The sequence below is a fragment of the Chamaea fasciata genome, unplaced genomic scaffold (genome assembly GCF_029207755.1).
Source record: "Chamaea fasciata isolate MVZ Bird 193981 ecotype frontalis unplaced genomic scaffold, bChaFas1.0.hap1 SCAF_6, whole genome shotgun sequence".
Lineage (NCBI taxonomy): Eukaryota > Metazoa > Chordata > Aves > Passeriformes > Sylviidae > Chamaea > Chamaea fasciata.
This window is the reverse complement of record NW_027094091.1, coordinates 60,870,387-60,892,872: the sequence shown is the minus strand read 5'-3', so window position 1 is coordinate 60,892,872 and position 22,486 is coordinate 60,870,387. Positions and strand designations below refer to the sequence as shown.

Here is a 22,486-nt window from a genome sequence, read left to right as displayed (position 1 = left end):
TAGAGCAGAGTGTTGTTGCTCAATGTGGTTATTTTACACACCCAGCAGAACTCTTAGACTGTCCTGCCGAAACTGACTGAAGATAGATGTGATTCATTATCTTCCTCGGTGCTCCTTCCCTGCCCCTAATTAAGCTTTTAGAAGTAAATATCTAGAAGAGTGAAAATAAGATTAACTGCTTCTGAAAAAGCATTTAATAATGGACTTGCAGCTGTGGGAGAAGCAATTTGTGGTTCAGATTTAGGTTTGTTCCTACTAGTTGATGTTATATATAAAACTAAGGAAGAAAATTTTTGAAAGACTTCAGCATTTTATGCATTCAGTTCCTAATATTTTCTTTAACAGAGTGGTAGTTGGGATCTCAGTTGTACTTATTTGGAAGTAGCTGCTTGAATGCAGCTAAGTGAGGTAAAAAACATAGAAGCTCTGACTATTTAGGGGTACCTGTTCATAATGCCTGCTGTGCCTGTCCCAAAATCCCTAGTTTTCTTGGTTACTAGGGCTTTTCTCCTTCTTTGCTCTCCTGTCTTGTAGGAGATGAAAATAGTAGCATTCAACAAGAGTAGGAAAGCGACTTAAAGTAGGTGACTTAAAGTAGGTAGGTGTTGAGAGGAACGTAGGCATGAATTTTAGTCCGTGTTTTCCTTGTTTCTTCCTTTGGCGCTAAGAGCGTAGCAACAGTTTCTCAGTAATCTAGTGGGAAGACGTGCTCTACCTGCTAATAGAACAGTATTTCCCCAAAGACAATGTAGTGAGGTATGCCTGGAAGGAATTCGCCTTTGGGACGTTGTCGTGTGGATCCTCTGTCCTGTGGAGTTAGTGTTGGCAAAAGGACAGTCTTGTGTGTGGCATTACTTTTGTGTGTTAATTTGGGTGAGCAGATTTTCCCCTTTTTTAAACACGTTTTCTGTGTTTGTCTGCCTCTGTTCGTTAATGAGCTGCTTCTCTGCTGGGAGTGTGGCTGAACATGAGATTCATATCTTATTCACATGATTTTTATGATTAGTTAGAAGTGATAAACAGATAGATGGGAAAAGCCTATATTAATTAAATCAGGGTGGTCTAGAGTGCCTTTTTTATGGTTCGCCTTAAGAGTGCTCACACAGGGAAGATTGAAAGATTGCAATTGTTTGAAGCACTCTGTGATGCAAAAAGCTTGACAGTGTGTGTATTCTGTGGGTAACCACCCACTTTGGGAGAGTTGCAGATCAGAAAGCTCAGGTCCCAAGTGCCTGCGGCACCTGAGAACAAGTGTTATCACTGGCTGCTGCTCACCCTGGGGAGGGATATTCCATGTGTAGTGTGCTGTATTCACTGAATAGGGAGAGCAGAAACACATCTGGATTTTTTTTTGTTTTTAGACTTGCATGGGTGTTGTCCTGCAGTTATAAAGCTCTGCTTCGTTAGCCAGTGGCTTGGTTGTTTTATTCCTTACTTTTTGTTGATACTGTTTGGTGATATCACTGGAATGTGGGAATGCTAACGCATCTGTTGCAAAATATTGGTGGGGTGAGGAGCTGCAGAAAATGAGCACAGGGGTTTGTACAAAATTATTGTGTTGAGGTTTGAATTTTATACTTGTGATTGGCAGAATGTTCAAAATTAATGAAAACTTCCTCTGAACCTTTTCGATTTTACTTTATTTTCACTTATCCATTAAATGTTTGAGGAAGTCATTAGTGTCCTGACGTTACAGATCAGGCAGCTTGTTTAGGCCAGGTCCTTGCAGAGGAGGAGTTGAATCCAGAGGCTGAATGCCTCTCTCCTGTTCTACAGCCACTACTTTTTTACCTCCTAGATGGTGACTTTCAAACTGACCCTCAGATAATGTAGGCAGTAAGTCTCATGAACAGTTACTGTACGTTGTTGGGTGCCTTTTGTTTCTGAGCGTTCCCCAAGTCACTGTTAAAGCTGATTCTCCTGTCTCCCCTGTTCTTGCTTGTCACTAGCCTATCAAGCTTGGAGACCATCTCAACAGCATACTCCTGGGCATGTGTGAAGATGTCATTTATGCCCGCGTGTCTGTACGGACTGTTCTGGATGCCTGCAGTGCCCACATCAGGAACAGCAACTGTGCCCCTTCTTTCTCCTATGTGAAGCAGTTGGTCAGACTGGTTCTGGGAAGCCTGTCTGGGGTAAGTCTGTGTCAGTGTTTGAGGAAATAATAGAAGTGAGCAGGAAGAGAGCAAAAGTGCTAATTCAGAGTCACTCTGCAGTCATTCTTCCTCTTGTTTTGGTATGTTGCAATTTTGACAGGGGTGAGTGTTGAAAGGAGACAACAGCTTCTCTCCCCGTGTAGCAGTTTGTGCACTTGACAGTTCCGCCTGGAACATGCATTCACGAGTTTCTGGGGAGGTGTTTCATGAACTGTCTTCATTGAAAAAAAAGTAGGAAGAAACAGGAGAACAAGGTGATGAACTGTAGGGCAAGCCTGAGACTTGTTGCTACTTGAAGTCCTTCAGAAATGATTGCTATGAGTTTACTTTAACATGAAGTTATGCTTGAGTTTTGGAGAGTTGCTTATTAACAGAAAGAAGGACTGTTCAGGCAGTGTGCCAATTCTCTTGCACTTCTGCTCAGCTCTTGCATATGAGAATTGTGGAGGATTTTATTGTCTAATAATGACCACGCTGTTATTAGAAGTGAACGAAATTACATGAACTCATCATGGAAAGTCACTATTCCTGATGGGCAACTTCTCTCTTCACCATTACGGCATAACTTCAGAATAGTTAAATAATTTTGAGCAAGTAAAGGAAGACCATAAATTGTCATAGAATCATAGAATTGTTTGGGTTAAAAGGGGCCTTAAAGCTAGATCCAACCTCCCTGCTGTGGTCAGGGATACCTTTCTCAAGACCAGGTTGCTTGGAGCCCCATCCAGCCTGGCCTTGAACACTTCCAGGGAAAGGACATCCACAACTTCTCTGGGGAGCCTGTGCCAGTGCCTCACTACCCTCACACTAAAGAACTTCTTCCTCATAACTAATCTAAATCTACTCTCAGTTTGAAGCCATTTTCCTTTGTCCTGTCACTGTGTGCTCTTGTAAATAGTGGCTTTCCATCTGTCTTGTAAGCTCCCTTCAGGTACTGGAAGGTCACAATTAGGTCACCCCTAAGCCTTTTTTTTTTTTTTTTTTTTTTTGAGCCTGAACAACCCAAATTCTCTCAGCCTTTCCTCATAGGAGAGGTGTCCTTTCTCTGGACTCACTTCAGCAGGTCCATGTAAAAATTGGTGTCTAGAGAGACAGCACTGAAATTGCATGAAAAATGTTTAATTTGCTGATGCTTCCTTTTTTTTTTTTAAATAAAAAGTTATGATCTAATTGTTAGATAGTTTCTTCATTTATCTGGTTTGGAAATGCTTGCAGAAAGCGAGAGGTCCCTGCATTTGTCTAATATTTGACAGCAGCTGATTATGCCAGGCCTCCAGAAATAGTGCTGAGCCTGAGCTCCACAAAGCCTTGTCTAGTCTGTGAGGTATGTCTGTCAGTCCAGTGCTCCTCACTGTAGTGTCTGAAGTCTTGTGTAGTTGCCAAGTGGAACTAGTCTGTGGTTCAGTGAAATAAAAGGCTACAGGGCCTTCATCAGTGGCGGTGTTAAAAAAAAAATTCCAAATTTTAAATCAGGCCACAAGCTATAGAAACAGCCACTCTGGAAAGTGAGTCATTATTCTCCAAGCGGTTGTTGGCCATTTCAGTTTAGCAAGTTTTCTGCTCTCCATCCTCTTGTTCTTGTCAGCAAGCTTTCAGGGAGTCTGGGTTTGCTGCAGCAGACTGATCTAGACCAGCCTGCCAAAGACAGTAACAATGCTCCCAAATGCTTGTACTGAAATCCAGTGGAGAGCTGAATCCAGCAAGTGTGCTCCCATCTCCTATCTCCTATGTTGTTAATGAAGGAGTAGGACCAGCAGTTATCCAGTGCTGGAGCTTTGCTCATTTCCTCTGCCAGTAACTTTTTTAATTCTGAACACGTCACTGCATTGACTTTGCAAGAAGACAAGGAAAAAACCCAGCTGAACAGAAGCAAGATTTGACAGAGCAATGACAGCATAGCTCTGCTGTCATTTTTGTGCACCTTAGCCAGCCAACTCTGCTGGTTTTAATGTTCAGTGCTCTGTGTCTGTGCTGGAATTTTTTAAGTTAACAGGAAAAATGTATAAATTCTGTTTTTTCAGAGGCAGAGTACAACTTATTATTCCAAGGCTGGCATGCCTCTGATCTTGATGGGCCTTATCAGAGGCTCAGGGGGTCTTATCTCTGTAACTGGTCATTTGGTGGTGTCTGAAGCACAGCTGAGAGGTTCCATTTGAACGTTTTCATTTGCCATGTTAATATGCTTTGTAAAGGGCAATATAGCCCCAGGCTGATTCAGTCTATTTAGTGTTATTGAGTTGTATTGTAACTGTGAAGTCTGCTTGATTTCTCCATCCCCCCTGCTGTCCAGCTTACACTCCCACTAGATGAAAAGATCTCACTAAGAATGTTTTGTTGTAGCAAATAAACTCTTCTTTGAATGATTGTACGTATGAAAGTTTTTCCTAGGGAGGTAGTGTTTAAAAAAAAAAAAAAAAAAAAGGTAAAGTGAAAAGTTAGTGGGAGTAGTTAAGCCTGACACATGAAAGGAATGTGCCTGAGGGGCTGGAGAGACTCCTCACGACGTGTGCAGTAAGTCCTGTGGGGGTACAAGACTGTTCTTCCTGTTGTGCAGAAAGCTCATCGGCAGAACTGGGCAAGCTCTAGTAATGTTATAATCATGGAAGATGGTTTGTGAGTGTTGCTGTCCCTTCAGTTTGCTGTAGGGGTGGAATGTGTTTAAGTTACATCCCTGTGAACTTAATTTATTTTTAGTGGAAAAAAGGTAGACCAAATGTGCAGTTAAATAATGCACACACTATTCAAATATGGATAATTCTGGGGGATAGTCTCACTGATGAATCAGTTTTTTATTAAAAAGTTTGAACTCCCATTCTGCACTTAACTGTTTTGACACTGGCTAATACTGTGCATTTCCATAAAGACAGTGCTTGTTTCATACTGATATGAGCTCTTCCAGCATTTTGACTTTGTTACTGCCCTTTTTCTTGCAGATGGATCAGCTGTCTTGTAATGGAGAGAGAAAGTTGCAGCCAGACAGGAGCCAGGCTATTCGGGAAAGGCTGAGGGGAAAAGGGCTTCCCACAGGTAAGTGCTTCATTGCAGCCCTGTGGAAGACCAAGTTGGGGTAGATCTTGCAAGCCAAGAAATCAAACAGAGGAGGACTTGCTTATATTCACAGAACTCTGATGGTTCAGTGTCTAACTCAGTGTTGGTGATGATGACAGCTGGTGATGGTTTCAGGACTTTTTTCAGTTCAGTCCTTATGGTAGGAACAGGTTTAAAAGGTTCTTGGCCAATGTTTTGTTTCTAGAGAAAGGAGATTTTTCAGCTGAAGGCTGGTCAGCTAGAGGAACAGGAGGCAGCTTTTCCTTGTTCCCTCTTTCCTGTGGACTCTGCTCTCTCATCATAATTGCACACAACATCTCTTCCTGCGTCCTGGGGAGCCCTGGGCTCTTTTCCCTGCACACAAAGCTCTTTTGCTGCCTTTTTTTTTTTTTTTTTTTTTTTTTTTTTTTTTTTTTTTTTTAATTTTTCTGAAGAGAAGTGATACATATTCCATCACAGTTCTGCTTTGACATTGTGAGGTAGATATGGAGGCCAGGTAGGGTTGTGCTTTACTTCAGGGAAGTAAGGAAAGAGGAAACTGGGAGACCAGGGAGGAGACGGACGGTTGCTGTTGCCACTGTAGAGGAAAAAGGATCAAGTGATGTAGGTTGTACGCTGATGTTTGCCGTGATTTTTTGTTGTTTAAGATCATAGATGATGCTGTTTAAGGTCATCAGCAGCATCATCTCTGTGCTTGGCTTTTTGGATGTATTCTTCCGAAAGGCTGCTCTCTAATTTTTCTGGAAGACTTGTGGAACTGAGCAGGAACATTTTATAAGGCATCAGCTTGGACCAGTCTAAGTCACTGCAATAAAGATGTGTTGCTGATGTGCTGGAGTTGTTCCTCTGTTCTTGGTTTTGTGTCAAGCAACAATGCAGTGGAAAGCGGGAACTTTATTGACTCTTCCTTTATTGATTCTTTTTTTTTATTTTTTTGTTTTTTAAAATGAGGCTAGGTTAGGCTACTGTTTGGTATAAAACACTCAGAGCAGTGGGTGTCAGCCCTTCCACTACAGCACTATGTGTTTAGGAACAGTTTCTGGTACAAGCTGTTTCTTCATTTTTTGGCACAAATTCACTGTTTTGACTGCATTTTTCAGGGGCTTTGTTTTATTACTGATTCTTTTCCTTTTTTTTTTTCCCAGAATATTTCTGTAGCAATAGGGAGAACTTTTAGAAATACAGGGTTTGAGACTGGGTCAGTTAGTTGACTGGATTTGTAAACCGTGTAATGTCTGACTTTTCTGAATTTCTTAATAGCTTTCTTAAAATAAATTCTTTCCCTGGTTCCCACTAATTTTAAGGTTTGAACCAAAACCTTATTTTTCTGGTTGTTAATTTGTTTATCTTTTAACCCTATGCTTCCCAGTCTCCAGTGTTGTCCAATAAACAGTTTCTTTATGCACCTTTGTTCTTTAGCCAGTACTACCCTATTCTGTATTTTTTTCGAGCATTTTATTTAAACATAATGCCTTGCTACCTCAAGTTATTCATTTCTAGAGCCTCTTTCGATCACCTATTCTTCGTTTCATTCCATTGCCTTAATTAACTGTGTTTTGGTAATGATCAAAATATTTGTAAAGTTTTGGAGACATAGCAGGGTTGACTTTAAAGTCTGTTCTCATTGCATTAGCAAACTCTGATTATTCTTTTCTTTGTTGTTTCTAGTTTTCTGTTCTCTAATACAACTGAGCAATCTCTTGCTGCTTTGTTATTCATTTTCTTAGGAAATCTTTAACTTTTTTAAAATGTTTGTGGTTTGAGGGGTTTTGTTTCTCTGTCGATTTGTTTTCCTGCCCACAACTTTGTTTAAACTTTTTTTGCAGATTTTTATTTCTCCTGAAGTAATGCTTGTCCCTAGTGTCTTCATTATATCTTCACAAAAAACCTTTTGTTTTAGGTTCTACCAAATTTTGAAGATTGCTGTAGTAGCTCCAGCCAATACCTTCATGGCTTTCTGGGTCAGCACTGGGGTGAATAACATGTAATGTCTGAAACTTTCTCTGAGGATTCTGTCTTTAACTCAGAGGAAGTAGACTAGATGATCCAATTGCTGGTTTTTTACTGTATTCTCTAACTTGAAAAAAATGTCATGGGTAGAATGTTTTTTCCTCTTATTCTTGGAGACTGAATCCACTTGGCTGAGCTGCTATCAACCACTAAGTTTAACAGAGAGTTTTAAGCAGCCGTGGTCAAAATTACTTTCTGAAAGTAAAGTTCTCTTTTTAGGGAACTTCATACTATCTGAAGAGTTCTAATTTAATAGAATCTTTACTCAAATTATGTTTGTGAAATGAGAGAACCTGATAACCCCCAGACTACAAAGTTGGCTGAATAGTCCTCATCCCTTAACACCTGTTCCTGTGAAGCTCATTAAAGTGCTTACGTATGTAGAGTGTTACAGATAAGGTGTGGCAGCCCAGAGAATAAATGTTTGTGCATCATTCTTCCAGTGCAAAAATATTATCTGCATAATTCCAAGCCTGGTCTGCAAGGTACAAGTTATTAATGAGGTGCTCTTGAGTACCTGATTTTTTTTTCTATTCTTTTCAAGATAAACTGTCAATGAGCAAAACTGCTTTTCAGTTTCTTTGTAGGGTTTAGGATATTTTGGTATTATGGTTCTGTCTTCCCCCCGTCCCTAGAAGCAGAAAATATTTCCCATGTTTTCTGATATGAGTCTTTATTTTCATTTAAAAAAAAAAATAGTATAGATTGAAATCACTCATTCCTTTTCTTTTGTGTTGCCTGACCGGCTTCCACTCAACCATTTCCAATTTCTCTTTATCACATTATTTACCTGTGGAAGTCATTTTTCTCCCTTTCCTTAGAAGCTTTACAACCTTCTTAGCTTCTCCAAAACCTTTCCCAATTCTGCTTCTGTTATTAGTCGCTTTTCCTTGCATGCCTTAATAGCACCGTCTTCTCTTTATTTTTGATCTTAGATACATTGCTTGATCTCCATTTTGCTGAGACCTCGGGGAATTGTAATATACAAAGCAGAACCCCTCAAACAGCCAAACCAGTTCTAGCTGTTTTCAGTTCTGTTTTTACACTGATGTTAAGTACCCTGAGTCATGTGTTTGGAAGTTAGTGAGGATCCGGTGGAATGGGTGTCTGATATTAATAGGTGACAGCTTGCATTTGGTTCAGGGCGATTCAGTGCTTGTTATTCCTTTTTCTGCAATGGTTTACTGGTGCAAATTCGGTCAATAACAGCACAGGTCAGCTGCCCTGGGGCACAGCTGTAAATTTCAGGGAAAGTGAGCTATAGAATGTAGTGCTGATTATATTGATTGGTAATCTCATAGATTGAGGAGCCACAAGTAGAAGGCCAGATGAAGGTTTAAGAAAAATATTACTGTTTAAAAAAAAAACAAACAAAAAAACCCAAAAAACCCCCCAAAAAAGCCAACAAAACTGAAACAACTCAGGAGGGCAAAAAGTCCTTTTCCCCTGCTTTGTCACTGTGCTTTTCTGCTGCTGTGTGTAGCTGAAATAAATGCCTCATAGTCCAGTTGGAAATGGGCAAACGTTTAAAAGGTTGGTAAGCTACTAAGAGATGTTTATGATTTTGAGTGCATTTTTCTAATGAGTTAGAAGTTCTGTGAGTCATCTTTTACCCCTTTCTCAGGTTTAACTGCCTCTGAGAACACCTTTTGGGTCAAGTTTAACCCTGGGATGATGGGGGTGGGTGAGGTGGGTGCACATAAGGATGTGTATAACTTTATTAGTCACTTCCCTAGTGTATTATAAGTAAAGTAAATACAATGAGCAGAAATCTTTGTGAAAAGGACAGAAGACTTGTCTGATATTTGCTGAGGTGAAGCTGTGCTGAGTTGTTGTGAAAATCTTAGGATTCAAAATGAATAGAATAGCTGTCATATGGAGAAAAAAGCAGCATAAGGGGTATGGCATCTATTGTGAACTTCAGAGTATTGGAAAGTGGCTTGGAGCATGTAACTTAAGATAGCTGATAAATCTTGCTAAGTCCATGAATATAAGAGATGGTTCAGTAAGAGAGATGATAATTGGAGAGTAGCCAACTAATACCTTAGATATTTGCAGTCTTTGAAAAATGCTATGATTTTTTTACCTTTATTTGAACTTCATTATTATTAGGATCAGTTTTCCATACCATGTTAATCCACAATTATAATTGCCAGGGCTTTATTGTTGACTTAGGATAAATGTTTTGAAATTTTTCCACCCCACTTGTTTAAATCAAATATTTTTCTCACCCTATGTAACCAGCTTTGATATTTTTCTGTTCTTCATTTCCATCTATGTGTCTTGAAGATAATTATTAAATTAATCGATAGCTTTGTGTTAATATTCTCTCCAGTTAAATTTATTTTTTGTCTCTTTTGTGACTCACTTTTTGTGGCTATCTTGGTGAATGAGTTTTACAGCAGGGCTGACTGCAGAAGTAATTGATTGTAAATTAATTTTACAGAATGTTTGCTTTTAGTCAAGTCATAGTCAGAACACAGAGTTTAGGAACTGACTTAGCCAGCAGAAATAAAGGCAGTAAGACCTGTCATGAGTCATCTGAACCAATGAGTTATTTAATTTTTGTACTTAAAAACACTTTAGACCTTAAAAGAGTTTTTACATCAAGAATTATATGTGAAAGCTATTTAATTGGCTTCGTAATATTCTTTTGGTGTGACAGAAGATTAAGTAACTGTCAAACTCTTCAAATATAAAGCAAGGATTAATTCACTGCGTTACTCTTTGCCACAGATTATCCTTGAAAAGGATGTGTAGGATGTGAAAAAAATGCTCAGTTGAAATCTCCCTAAGTTGCACTTGCCTGGATACCTGCTTCCCAGCCATCTAATACCTGAAATCCTGCACCTTGTGTGTTTATTTGCCAAGTTCCAATTTAAGTTGGTGATCCATGAACACCAAGGACAGACCTTTACCAGAGATGTTTAATCTTCTAAAGAAATGCAGCTAACAGGAGTTTTGGCTTTCCTGCCGTGAAGGATCCCTGATTTTAGCTGGACTTTTACAATGTGGTAGACTGTCACAAGTCCAACTCATATATTATAATATTACAGTTGTATTCTAACCTTTTTCTCTGCCAAAAATATGTGCCACGTGAATGAAAGCTTGAAATGAATTTAAAAGATCATTTAGATTCACCTTAACTGTACACAATAGGAAAGATTTGGAAATAGTGATCAAAATTGTGGATGTTGATCAACTCCCTGTTTAATTAGACTGTATGCCCTATCAGGTGTAACAAAAGTGGTAGGTGTTGTAAACTGAATGAAAAATGCTAAGGCGAAGTGAAGCTGCTTTTAATTTTAACAATATTCTAGTGTTTAATTACCACTTCATATATCAACAAAAAACCTCTCAAATAAGTGAAAACATACCCTTTTTGCTTTTGATCCATGGAAGTTGACAGTGGATTGTTTTACTTCCTGATCTGGGTGAAAATACAACTTTCAGTCTATAAAAAAATGGTTTATAGTGATGACCTCCATATGTGAACTGAAGTAGCTTAAACATTGCCTTGATAAATCCAAACACACAGACTTAAATTATCAAAAACTGCCGCACAAACTTAGTTCAATTTACTTGAAAATTTGTCATCTGTAATATACTAAATATACTTTTTTATTATTATTTTTTTCCCCCTGGCTCCTCAGTTCCGGAAAAAAAAAAAGAACTGAGTAGGTGGAGAATAACTTTCAGAGTTCAGCAAAACCAAATGAAAGCCAGATGAAGATTTCTTGTTGAAAGAAAAGGAAAAAAAAAGATTTTATCCTTTTTCGCTTCAGAAGCCATGCCTGTTTTCTTCCAATAAGTGTTTCTGTTTGCATCAAGCAGTACTGATGATTGGCATTGGTAGAGATCTTTTAAATTTAGGTATAGTTTCTACAGGCATAGGGAGCTTCCAGCCTGGCACTATTGGAAATCCTGCCAGAGTGGTGTTGAAGACAAACTCAGAACTCTGAAGATAAAACAGGAACAGACACCAAGATCAGCGAGGAAACTAATACAGAGTTGCCAAAAGCTGTCTCTGTGCAGAAAAGCAGCTGCGACACCGAGCTTCTCCTGGGATACACAAAACTCCAGGAAGGGAGTAGCTAGGTGGATCTTTTGCCTACTTGGTAGAGAAATGTACCAAAAAACAATCTGACCCATAACGCTGAGGGGGAAAGAGCAATGGTTGCCTTTTCTTGCAGAGGTGCTGAGGAAGGGAAGAGGTAAAATGTTGCATTTATGAAATATGAAGTGCTGCTTGGCAAGGCTCACTACCACTGTCCTGAGCAAGATGCCTGGTTTTTGGAGCTGTTTGGTGTTTTTTGGTAGAAGAGCTGTCAGTCCGAAGCAGAATGCAAACTGTTTTACAAGATTTATAACTTGGCCATTACGTCTGGTGCTTTCAACAGTCCTTGTGTCCAGTTCAATTCTTCCTTCACAGAGAATGCATTGTTTAGGAGTACTTCCATCTGAAACTTGGATTTTTCTCAACAATTCAGAAAGGAAAAGAAGAAGGGGATGCCATTCCTAGCAGTCAACCCACAGGCCACATCTGGCTCTGTTGTCTTCTGTTTGGCTTTTAGCCTGCCCCAAAGGAATTACAAACCCAACTCCTCCACCAGCTCCCCACTCATTTTTAGAAACTAACCGCATTGTCTGAGGAGAAAGAGCTTTTTTTCTGTTGCTTTGTTTTCTGCACAAAGATGGCGTGGGAGATGTTTTTTAAACTCCTGTGTAATAATTTCCTCTCTTGAGACCTTCCAATCTGGCAGTGATGATGTGTTTTCTCATGCACATGTGGGCAGTGTTTCCCTGCTCCCCCAGCCCCTCTCTCTTCCTAACCACCCCCCACTCCCATATGTGTGCATCTGGACAAGTCAAAATCCATAACAGAGTTGAAAAAGGTCTTCTGTTTTGTGCCAACAAAAGGAAGGGGCAGGCAGAAAGACTTTAAAGAAAATTGAGTTTAGGCAGCAAAAACAGATAGAGCATGTGATGGTACCAACTGTGTTTGCACTTACTTAATGTTGGATTAATTGCATGTGTGATCAAGCTGGTACACAAGTAATCGCAGACGGACTGGATTTAGTTTGACAACAACTCTTTCTCAGAGGAAAATCAACCAGATTACTGTCAGCGTGAGTGAAAGATGGTCTGTGAATGACACTGGTGTAAAAGAGGGTGTAGTTGCATTCATAGCTGAGAACACCAAAGGAAGAAGGAAGCAGATATATGGTTATTTAGCAAATGTAACATCTGGCAGTTGAAGGTGTGTGTGGAAAACTAGAGTTTCATTTTAGCACCACAAAGGAATTTAATCGTGAACTCCTGGTTATTAATTGCTATTTTTATTGTATATATTCCCTCGCTTTACACATTGGAATCATACAGTTACTGTAATTACATTTGTATTATTTACAGTAATTATAAATAATTGCACGAATGTAACATCAAGTGGAGGATAAACACCCAAGGGCGATATGAGGAACCAAGAACCCGTACACTCTTCAGATGAGCAAAGAGGAGAGTTTAGTGCAACAGAGAAGTTACTGGGGAAGGGGAAAGAGTTCCTTTTGAAGTTTCTTACATGCTGCAGCATCTTAATTGCTAATGGCTTCTTCTTTCACCCTCACTGACAAACAGGGAGGCACTTCTCTGTCCTGTTAAGCACCTGGGTAACTGAAGCCTGGAGTAGCTCTGTGTGGTCTCAGGTGATACAATTAATGGCTTTAATCGAGCCAAGATACTTGGGATAGGTCTCCAGAGTTTCCATTACAAATACAAACGTTTTGTTGTTTTTTTTTTTTAAAAAAAGGAAGGTCATGAGTCTTGCATTATAAAGATTTACAAGGTCCCTTATGCAGGTTCCTTTTGGTCATCAGTTAGATATTTATTCCTTATATATAGGTTTTTGCTGGTGGTTCTTTCCTTCATTTTCCCACACAATTCATTATAAAAGCTGCGGGGGCGAAAAGCTGAAAAATAAACCACGTATTGACTTAATGAATTTGGACTTTAGCACACCATTCAACTGAAATTCGTGTGTTAAAGAAGGACTATTATTCCAATCTGCTTGGTTTTGGAGGTGTACTGTTTTCTGGAAGCTGGATACATGAGCCATGTGCTGAAAGTGACTTCCTGCAGTCATTTAAGACTCTTGATGCAAGTATTGTTGAGGTAGTGGAGGAAGTCCAGGATTAAAAAAGTGAAAATACCTTAACAGTTGATTGTGTGATTTACAAAGCCTATAATAGTACTTATAAAAAAGGAAGAAGGGATGAGGAGAGATTTACATGATTAAAAACAGAAATATTGGCTTGGACTGATTGCTGGTTGCCTAATCCAATTTTACTACTGGTATCTGCACTTGAGTTACTTCTGTATCGAGAAGTCTTGCCCTTGATCCTTGGCCTCTGCGCTCTGGTGCTAAAAGCAGCATGCAGTTTTTTGGCTGGGATAAAGTACAGGTTTGAAAGTTCTGTATTGCTGCTTTGTTTCAGTCTGCCCTCTCAAGATACACAGGCTGTGCACTCCTTGCCCCAAAGTCTCTTCTTTACCCTTCTGTGAGGATGATTTTTAAACAGCTCATGCTGGCACTGTCAGTCAGTGTGGGCAGAGCTTGTTGAAATAATGTAATATAGAGAGAGATGGGTTTTGCAGAGGTGGGAAGAACTGGCAAGGCTGATGAAAAGCAGAAGTGGGAATGGGGAGAGTAATAAAGGACAGATGAAAGACTTCCAAGAGAATTTTGCAGTCTCAAGCCTGAATACTTGAGGCCTGCTGTAGATTCATTTTGGCACTATGTAAAAATCTCGTGCTGACTTGCTTAAGTCAAAGTGGATCTGAGTTAGACCTGTAGAGTGGAAGAGCAACACCTCCTGGAACACCTCCTGCACTGCTTCCTGACAGGACAGCTCATCTCCTGCCTCATCCTGCAGTTGGTTGGTTGAGTGGCGAAGCTGCAGCCATGAGTGCTTCCCTAGTCACTGCCCATGACAGAGTGCCCATGGCCTTCTTGTTCTCATGAGGGGAGGCCCAGTGGGTGGCTGACATGGGGAATAGAGAGCGTCTCTGGTGTGCTGAGGCAAAGGAGCTTGTGTCCTCAGGGCCTCTGTACCAACAGGAAATAGCTTCTGGTGTCTCCAAGTCAATGGGAACCACAGCTTTGGTGAGGAGGATGCTCCTTCGCCCCAGCACTCTTTTTGAGGGACAGGTGGGCTCTTTCTCACCAGCACACAGCAAGACACGGTTGTGTCTCTGGGGTGCTGTGGTGAGGATACCCACAGGTGCTAAAAGTACCTTGTGACTCTTTTCGTTGCATGTGATCCCGCAACAAGTTCATGCTTCAGCGTGCGGAGACCTAAATGATCTTTTGGACAGGAATGTTCTTCTGAGTCACGACCGATGCCGCACCGAGTAACCCTGTGTGCATAGCTGTGGTAGTGTATTGGAGTTGCAGCTGTCTGCTTCTCTTGGGTATTTTTCTGCTTGGTTTGCCTTCGTTTTGTTCAGTAAGGTCCCTGCATGTAAATACTTTCAGTGTAAGAAGTGGGTGTTCAGGTTTTTTTTACAGTGTGTAGAGGAGGTTGTTTTGGTTTTTTCCGGCCTAAAATTATCTTGGAACTCTCATTACTGGGGAAGATTCTCAGAGCTCATTTTGATTTGCATTTCTGTTGGCCGTCTTAAAAAGCAAACTGCAGTGTTTAGTATTCTATCTCACAAATGACTGAGTTAAAATCCTCTTCAGGAATGTTTTTCCTTGGTGCACATACATGAATGTGAAGTATGTGTTTGCAGAGTGAAAATCACCCCGCTGCTTTAGATCGACAATGTAAATCATTGTGGGGCCTTCACAATGAACACTTATTTTTAAAAGGCTTTTTGGTGTGTGAGTATTATACGTAGTTCATCAGCCTTAGAATGATGTATAGTCTGAGAATAAGGTAGTAACATAGTACTTACTTCACCATTAAGATAATTATGTTTAGTTTGGTATTAAAGCTATCTTTGTAAAATATGAAACGAGGCATCAGATCCTTTTAGAAGATTAGTTCGTTCTCATTGGCAAAAGTGTTTTTGGCTAGAGCATGTGGGAATTGTGTGTGATTTCTTACAAGACACCTTTTAGACAGTCCAAACCCTAACATTTTACCATCCTGTATTTGCATGGTGGTAGGAAGCAAGGGGCTACTTGGTTGCATTTGGCTTGAGGCTTGCTGGTTTTGATTGTTAGTTAAATATCACAGAAATAAAAACTACAAACTAAAAGCACAGCCCCTCTTGAAGAAGAATGTCAGAGTTGAAAGGTGTTTACACCTTTAAAAGCCACAAGCTTTTAGAGCTTTAGTGACTGCATTTCTAAACATCCCTAAAGCATTCCGTGGAATTCTGTTTGGAAGGATAACACTCCGGATAAAGATCATCAGGAGCCTGCTGTGCAAGTGGGGCAGTTAATTTCAATCCATGCAGGCAGGACTATGTAGCATTCCTTAAGATTAGTAGATACAACACAATGATTACTTTGAACTCATGTCTGCTTGCTTTTGCAGTGAAATCTTCAAGGCTGCTCCTTCTTAAAGAGTGTACATGGGAATATCACCATAAAGAGGGAGCTAGCTCTAAGGCAGGGGTCAATCACATGCCATGCGGGCTCCACCTGGGTCAAAACTTCTTGGTCACCATGATATGATATTCTTCAGAGACCACATATTTCATTGATATGGTTCCACCTCTGGCTGTTTCTTTTATTCTGGAAATAATTTCATGAGAAGGGAGAGGGAGAAGAGATACTTCCTCAGTATTGGCAGATCCATGTACTAGTGAAACTCAAAGGGTGCAGACTCATGGAATCATTTTAACCTTGGAAGCTTTGTTGGTTTTGTTTCATGGTATTCTTTATCAGGAGAGACTATAGTCACCAAAATTAGTCATTAGAGGAAGATCCAGGATTTTTATAATTCCTAAGTACACAGTCATTCTTTTCTTACTGCTGACTCTGTTGCAGGGCATCTGTAAATCTGAAGAACAAACCTGGACTTGTTATTAAAACCTGTAGGCGGTGTATTTGGGTGTGAGAGGAATGGCTGATTTCAGATTGATTACTAAGTAGTATTTTTGGTGTTAGTCCAGGCTATTTTGAAAATGAAACTAATGAGAAAATGACTTTCAGCAATTATGTGATAGTTTGGGGCTTTTATTGTTAATACTGAATTATAGTAGGTCTTATTTTTTTTTTCTTGGGCATTTTAGAAATAAAAGAAATAAAATAGTCATCATGTATGAAGTAGTTGGATTTCTATCTTTGTGGACTGAGGGAGCCCTTGGAGTAGCCTTCTCAATGCTTTGCATGGTCAAAACCAATGACCAAGCGTGTGTTCATCATACACTTTAACTAATTTGTGTCGGACTCCTGTGTATTAGGTAGAAAATTACATGTATGAAATGTCTCCTTATTCCAGGAAAAACATTGGCGGTTGATGCACCTGATGGACACAGAGCTCACTTCTCTCAACAGACCACCCTTAACAAAGGACTTAGCAAGTCTATGGGATTTCTGTCCATCAGAGGAACACAAGAAGAGGAAGAGTTTTTCCAGGGCATTTCTGCAGATTACAGTTCGGGTCAGGAAGATGTTTTCTGTCCTCATAGGTGTAAAACCAGTGAGCTTGAGAAAAAAGGTCACCTTCACACAGATGTCCCTCCCAAACGGAAAATATGGGCTTCTTCCACAGATTTGCTTTGCACGACTGACAAGGCGGCTGAGAGGGACCGTACTGGAGGCTCTCACAGGCACAGCCATCAGTGTGAAACATTTACAGTACGGACTTCTACTACTGCCAGAAACAAGGAAGCAAGATACTCTGATGGGAGCATAGCACTGGATGTCTTCGGACCACAAAAACTGGACCAAATGCGCCACGGGCCTGAGACATCAACTTCTGCAGCAATATCAAGTGCCTTTGACAGGATAAGAGAGAGGCAGAAGAAGTTGCAGCTTCTGAGGGAAGCTATGAATGTAGAAGGTTAGTGAAGCTTTTTGATTTTCTGAGTATTCCAGTCGTCAAATAAAGATTTCTCATTATGATAAATTTGAGTTCTCTTGTAGCAGCTCTTGAAGCAGCTGAGGTCTTTGCTTCATCTTTTTTTACATAAAGTGAAGTCATTAGAGCATCTGTTGCCAGTGAAGATAAATGTTGTTGTCCAGATTGCTTGCTCAAAGTAGTTGATCTCTAGCAAGTATCAAGCTCATCAATTACAATTAGGAAAAAAAAAAGCTGGTAACAGCCAATTGTCAAGTAATTTTTCTCGAAGGAAGATTCTCATCTCCAGCTATTAGAGATGGATTTATGCCCCTGAGGAGAGGCAGAATTTCATCTCCAGATCTCTGTTTGTGTGCTGTATAACTCTGTACTTAAGCCCTTAAATATAATTTTTTTTTTTTTGGCCTCATGTTCTGATCTTCAGTGGGGATACCTCACACAAGTTCCATCAGTTCAGTAAAAAAATGCATGGGGGAAAAACCAGTCTTCTTGTGGGCAAAGTTATAAAATTACCTTGATGCAGAGCCCTGGAAGTGTAACTGTATGTTTTTTTTGCTTTAGTTTTGTGGGGTGATTTTCAGCGTCTGTAAGTTTGAGACTGTCGGATAGAAAGTGAGAGCAGAGCTGGATCCTGCTTGTGCTGGGCCAGAAAGCATAACTTGGGTCATCCAAGGCGTATGGTACAAGAGCTGTATATCCAGAGCTAGCTCAGGCATTTACTCAGGTGCACTCAAGGACTCATGAGTTAGCCTGGCTGTTGTGTGACAGAAGCAACTGTGAAAACACACCCTACTTTGGCCTCCTTCTTCTGCCTGAGCTGTAACCTCCTCCATAATAAGGAGAGATGATAAAGCCTTTTGTCAAGGTTGAATTTCTGAAAATGCCTGCTCGTGCCCTTTGTGGCCATCTTGGGAGATGCTTCTATAGCATTTAGCACAAAGGAAGCCAGTCCTTTCCTGTGCATTGTGAGCCTTCTGTTCCAGAAAGGAGGAGTGTTGCTGAAATGGCATAGGCAGGTTAAAAAGCTGCTGTGATTTCTGTACAGCTGGAGTTCTTTTGTGCTATCAAATTAGCATCTTCCATGAGGGTTACATTATCAGGTGAAGAAATGAGCATAGATGAAAGCAGCCCTGTGGAGATACCATTGTTTATCTCTATAGCAGTTTACTATCTGTTGTTATCTACCAGGATGTCTGATGAGGTTCAGGGAAGCTTGGTTGGCTTTTGGTTTAAGAGTCTGAAATCAACAGGGTCTATCTCAAGTACGTGAGTCAACTCGGATCGTTGGAGATAAGCAGCTGACAGAGTTTAAGGGGAGGCCACTCCCAGCATTGGGAAAGCTCAATAGCCTTGTTGTTCAGGAGTGCACCTTTGTGCCGGTTTGTGTTGCACAAGAGCAAAACCAAAAGCATGGCCAAACCCATTGATGAGCAATGGGTTTATCATTCTCATTCAAGCAGACTGGGAGATGGCAGAAAACAAAACATGCCCGTGCCTTGCAAACTGAGATAGGTCAGATGTGTGAAACTACTCGATTCGTAGGGGGAATGGGTGAAAGTGCAGTCAAAGTGAACTGGGCCTTAATACTCACAGAGGCTGAGTGACAAACACATACAGGGAAGATTGAGGCAACAGCCAATGACTCACTGCCCATCCTTCTGAATTACTTGCTAGGAAAAAAGTAAAGACACTTTCTCAACAGGTAGCTGGATTTCAGAGTTTTCTGTTTTCAAGGAAGGTGTGTTTCGCTCTTTAAGGTAGGAACGTGTGCTTCACTGTTATATTTTAGGCTCTCAATTGTGGGATTTCTTCGGTCAGTTAACTACTTAAAGAAAATCTTTTGGACCAGAAACTAGTCATGAATGTGACTTTTTAATGAGCCAGTTTAAAGGAGTAATCTAGTAGGATGGATGATGAATGCTTTTTCACATAGGGGTTAGTTGCTGTTATGTCTTACAGGGCTTGAGAAGCCTGACTGGAAGTATCTGCTCTGCCTTAGTGAGCAAATTCACAAGTCTTAATACATAAAGTCTGCTAGTCTTTTAAGACTTCTTTCCCTTTTCCTTTTTTTGTTCCATATGTTTTACTGTTCCCCATCTTACATTTTTTTTTACACCAGACACGTCCCTTGAGATCTTTCATAAAATGTCCATTGCCAGTTTCATCTGTCAAAGAAATGAAAAATACAGTCTTGAGTTTTTTGTGCATCACTGTTGTATGTAATTTTGAAGTACTTAGTGGGTAGACAGATATTTCCACATCCAACACTATCAAGTGTCGAGCGTGTGTGGAATTACTCTTCTGACCAGCATAGCTCTGAGATATGAGTGAAAAATAGAGAAGGAGAATAGCTTACTTTAAAAGTTCATGCAGTTTGGAATAAGGGTTCATTTCAGTTTGGAGGGGGAGGAATGGGCAAGGAGTCACGGGACACAGGGTTATGTTTGGGTAACAGAGGAGACACAATCTGCCTTCTCTTTGCTAGGTCTGGGGATAATTTCAGTTCAGCTGAGCCCAGGTCTAGGTTACAGCTAAGCCTGTGTAAATTGTATTAAGCCTCGCCTTTGGCTGTATACATTGTTTTTCTGTTTTTGAATTGTGAAGTGACATTGAACTCTCTGTGAGTTGAACTTGGCGAGATAAAACTTCTCAAACTCCAAAGGAATTGAAGTGACATATGGCTTATTTTTCTTTAACCTACTTTGGGTTAAGCTGGTAAACTTTCCTGTTATTCATAAAACCTTAAGGAGCTGACTGCCTTGGAAAAAGAAAATGTTTTTATGCACGGGCTCTGGTTTGCCAAGCTTTCACTCAGAACAGATTTTTACAATCTAAATTATAAACTCAGGAAAAGCAGAGTTTATAGTGGAAAGAATGACAGAGCTTTAATTACAGCTGTACTGTCATACTTTGTAGTGAGCTGCAGACCATCTGAGGTGCACTATAATATGCTGTTGGAACATCTCAGATTTAGCTTCACAAGGCTTCCAAGGACCGTGTCCTTGCGACTGCCTTGTTCTTGAACTTGCTGCCTTATGTTAATCTGCTGTACAGTTTCAGGGTTGGGGTTCTTTATCTCTTCTATACTGCAGATGATTGTTTATGATTAGGTGCCATTTAGCCAGCTGGGGGCAAGGCAAGAGTCTGCTATTTGCCTTAAAGTGTAGCCAATTCTGATCACTAATAAGAGACTCCAAAAGGATGTTTTATTTTTCCAAGAGAGTAAGTTCTTCATCTTTGCCCTTTTGTTAATTCTTGCTTTGTTATGGAGGTTTTGTGACCTTGGAATTGATTGGAGTTGTGAAGTTGTTAGGTGTTAAACCCAAACATTTTACCTGTGCCCAGAGAGCAGGTTTTGTTTTTGAAGCCTGGAAATTGTTGCCTGGCACCTGCTGATAGCGTCCCATTTCTTTCAGAGAGAAAATAAGATTCTTCTACATTTTGCAAGCTTGCATTGCAGCTCAAGAGCGGGGAGGTGTCATTTCTTCTCCTGTGTTCCAGGTTTTTCTGCCTTTTCTCCCGCCAAACTGATTGTATCTCCTGACACTAGTGAAGTGTACACGCACTCAAACTTTCCTATCCTAGGCCTGCCTTCCAATAGCTCAGTAGCAAGGCACAAGGCTGTGAGATGGTAATGGTAGCCTTATTTGAACCTCTCCTTTTGCTTAGGCAGCTCCTCCCCCCCACTCTTTGTTTTGAGTGTATGCATAATTCAAAGTGAAAGGGTTTACGTGTTACTTGAGTGAATGAATATCCTTTTAAATTTTTTTTTTTAAATGCAGTGTTGTTTTTGAGGATGTTGTGAGTGAGATGCATGAGGGAGCGTAAAGCTTGCCCATGTCCTTGTGGAATACAGGAGGACAAAACCAGTTAAGAGAGTAATAATATAGCTGGCTGCGGGCTGAAATAGCAGACAAGGCAAAAAAAGATGGAAGGATACCGAAAAAGTTGATCTTGCTGAAGCTCTGGAATGCTGAATCCAGGGGTGGGGAAAGGGGGGTGGTTTGGGAATATTCTCAAGCCTTTAAATGTTTTTGCAGTTGGGAACCATGTGAATTCCAGACCCACGAGCTGTGTTTATTCCTCTCTCTTTTTACCTTTATTTTTTTTCCAACAGAAAACCCAGATTATTCAGCCCTCAGATTGTATGTTTTTTGTCCAATCCATTGCTCTTGCTTCATAGAGTCAGCAGGAAGAAACAGTAATCCTCTGTATTTCTAGACAAGAGTCTTTTCCTCCTAAATCATCTTCCATGTGTTTATCTCATGAAACTATTCTCATTAGCTACCTTGAAGACTCATTTGACCCAATTTATAAAATTTCCATCTTATGACAGCCTGTGTTTAGCTGGGAAGGTTGCAGTTAAAGGTTACATTTAAGGATACTGTAAATGCCCAGATTTTACATGCTCTCTTAGTTTGAAGGTGCATTTTTGAATAAGGGAAAATTTCTGCAGGTATTCAGGCAGGTGTTGGTAGCAAATTTATCCCAGCAGATTAAGCCCCAGACATTTGAATTTGGGAGCTTCTGTAGAAGTAAGTTAAATGGGAAATTGGATTTAGGAGGGAAAAAATAGTTGCTCTACAAACCTTGCACTGTGAATTCACTGAAGTGCACATACTTCTTTTTTCTCTTGAATTGTATGTTCTGGGTTTCTGAGTTCACTGTGGGCCATTCGAGTCATGCACCATGGCACATCTGTTTGCATGTGAAAGCAGAGGAAGGGGCAGTTTGCACATGTCGCCTGGTGCTGCAGTGTGATTTAAATTCATTGGTGGCAAAATAGATTCTCATGTGGTTGGACTGTCCAGTAGAGCAATATTCAGAATTAATTTTAATGGATCTGAGTGGTAGGATAATGAACTGATACTATTTCGGTTAGAGAACTGCAGCTGTTGATTTTACTGAGACAAGAGATGCTGGCTTTTCAAAGAAGAAGATATTTGTGAGATATCTCTAAAATACAAGTACTATGGCATCAGTAACTATTTATTATTTTGTGCTGAGTTACACAGCTTGACATGAGGTAGTAAACCAGCTCTTACAATTGCATAATTGCACAGCAGACTGGCATCTGCTTTATCTCCTCTATCGAGCTTTCAGCAGCTCACACAATCCGAGATTGTCAATTTTTGGTCAATACATTACATTCTCAGTTGGATAAAACATTTGAATTAAAGCAGGCAAACAACTCTGTTAGACAAACTCTCAGTCTGGGCCTGTGTTAGTTTACATACCTTT

General features: G+C 40.2%; 1 protein-coding gene across 8 annotated transcripts in view; it reads left to right on the top strand.

Moving 5' to 3' along the window:
* Window positions 1-22,486, top strand: part of PTPN13 (protein tyrosine phosphatase non-receptor type 13) — a 111,812-nt gene that overhangs the window by 37,415 nt on the left and 51,911 nt on the right. For 6 of the 8 annotated variants that reach the window (XM_066186572.1, XM_066186571.1, XM_066186569.1 and 3 more), the window contains 3 exons: window positions 1,950-2,135; window positions 5,090-5,183; window positions 16,664-17,227. In XM_066186572.1, the coding sequence (XP_066042669.1) occupies window positions 1,950-2,135; window positions 5,090-5,183; window positions 16,664-17,227 (844 nt within the window). The remainder of the gene's footprint in view (window positions 1-1,949; window positions 2,136-5,089; window positions 5,184-16,663; window positions 17,228-22,486) is intronic. The other 2 variants (XM_066186570.1, XM_066186573.1) reach the window with 2 other exon arrangements.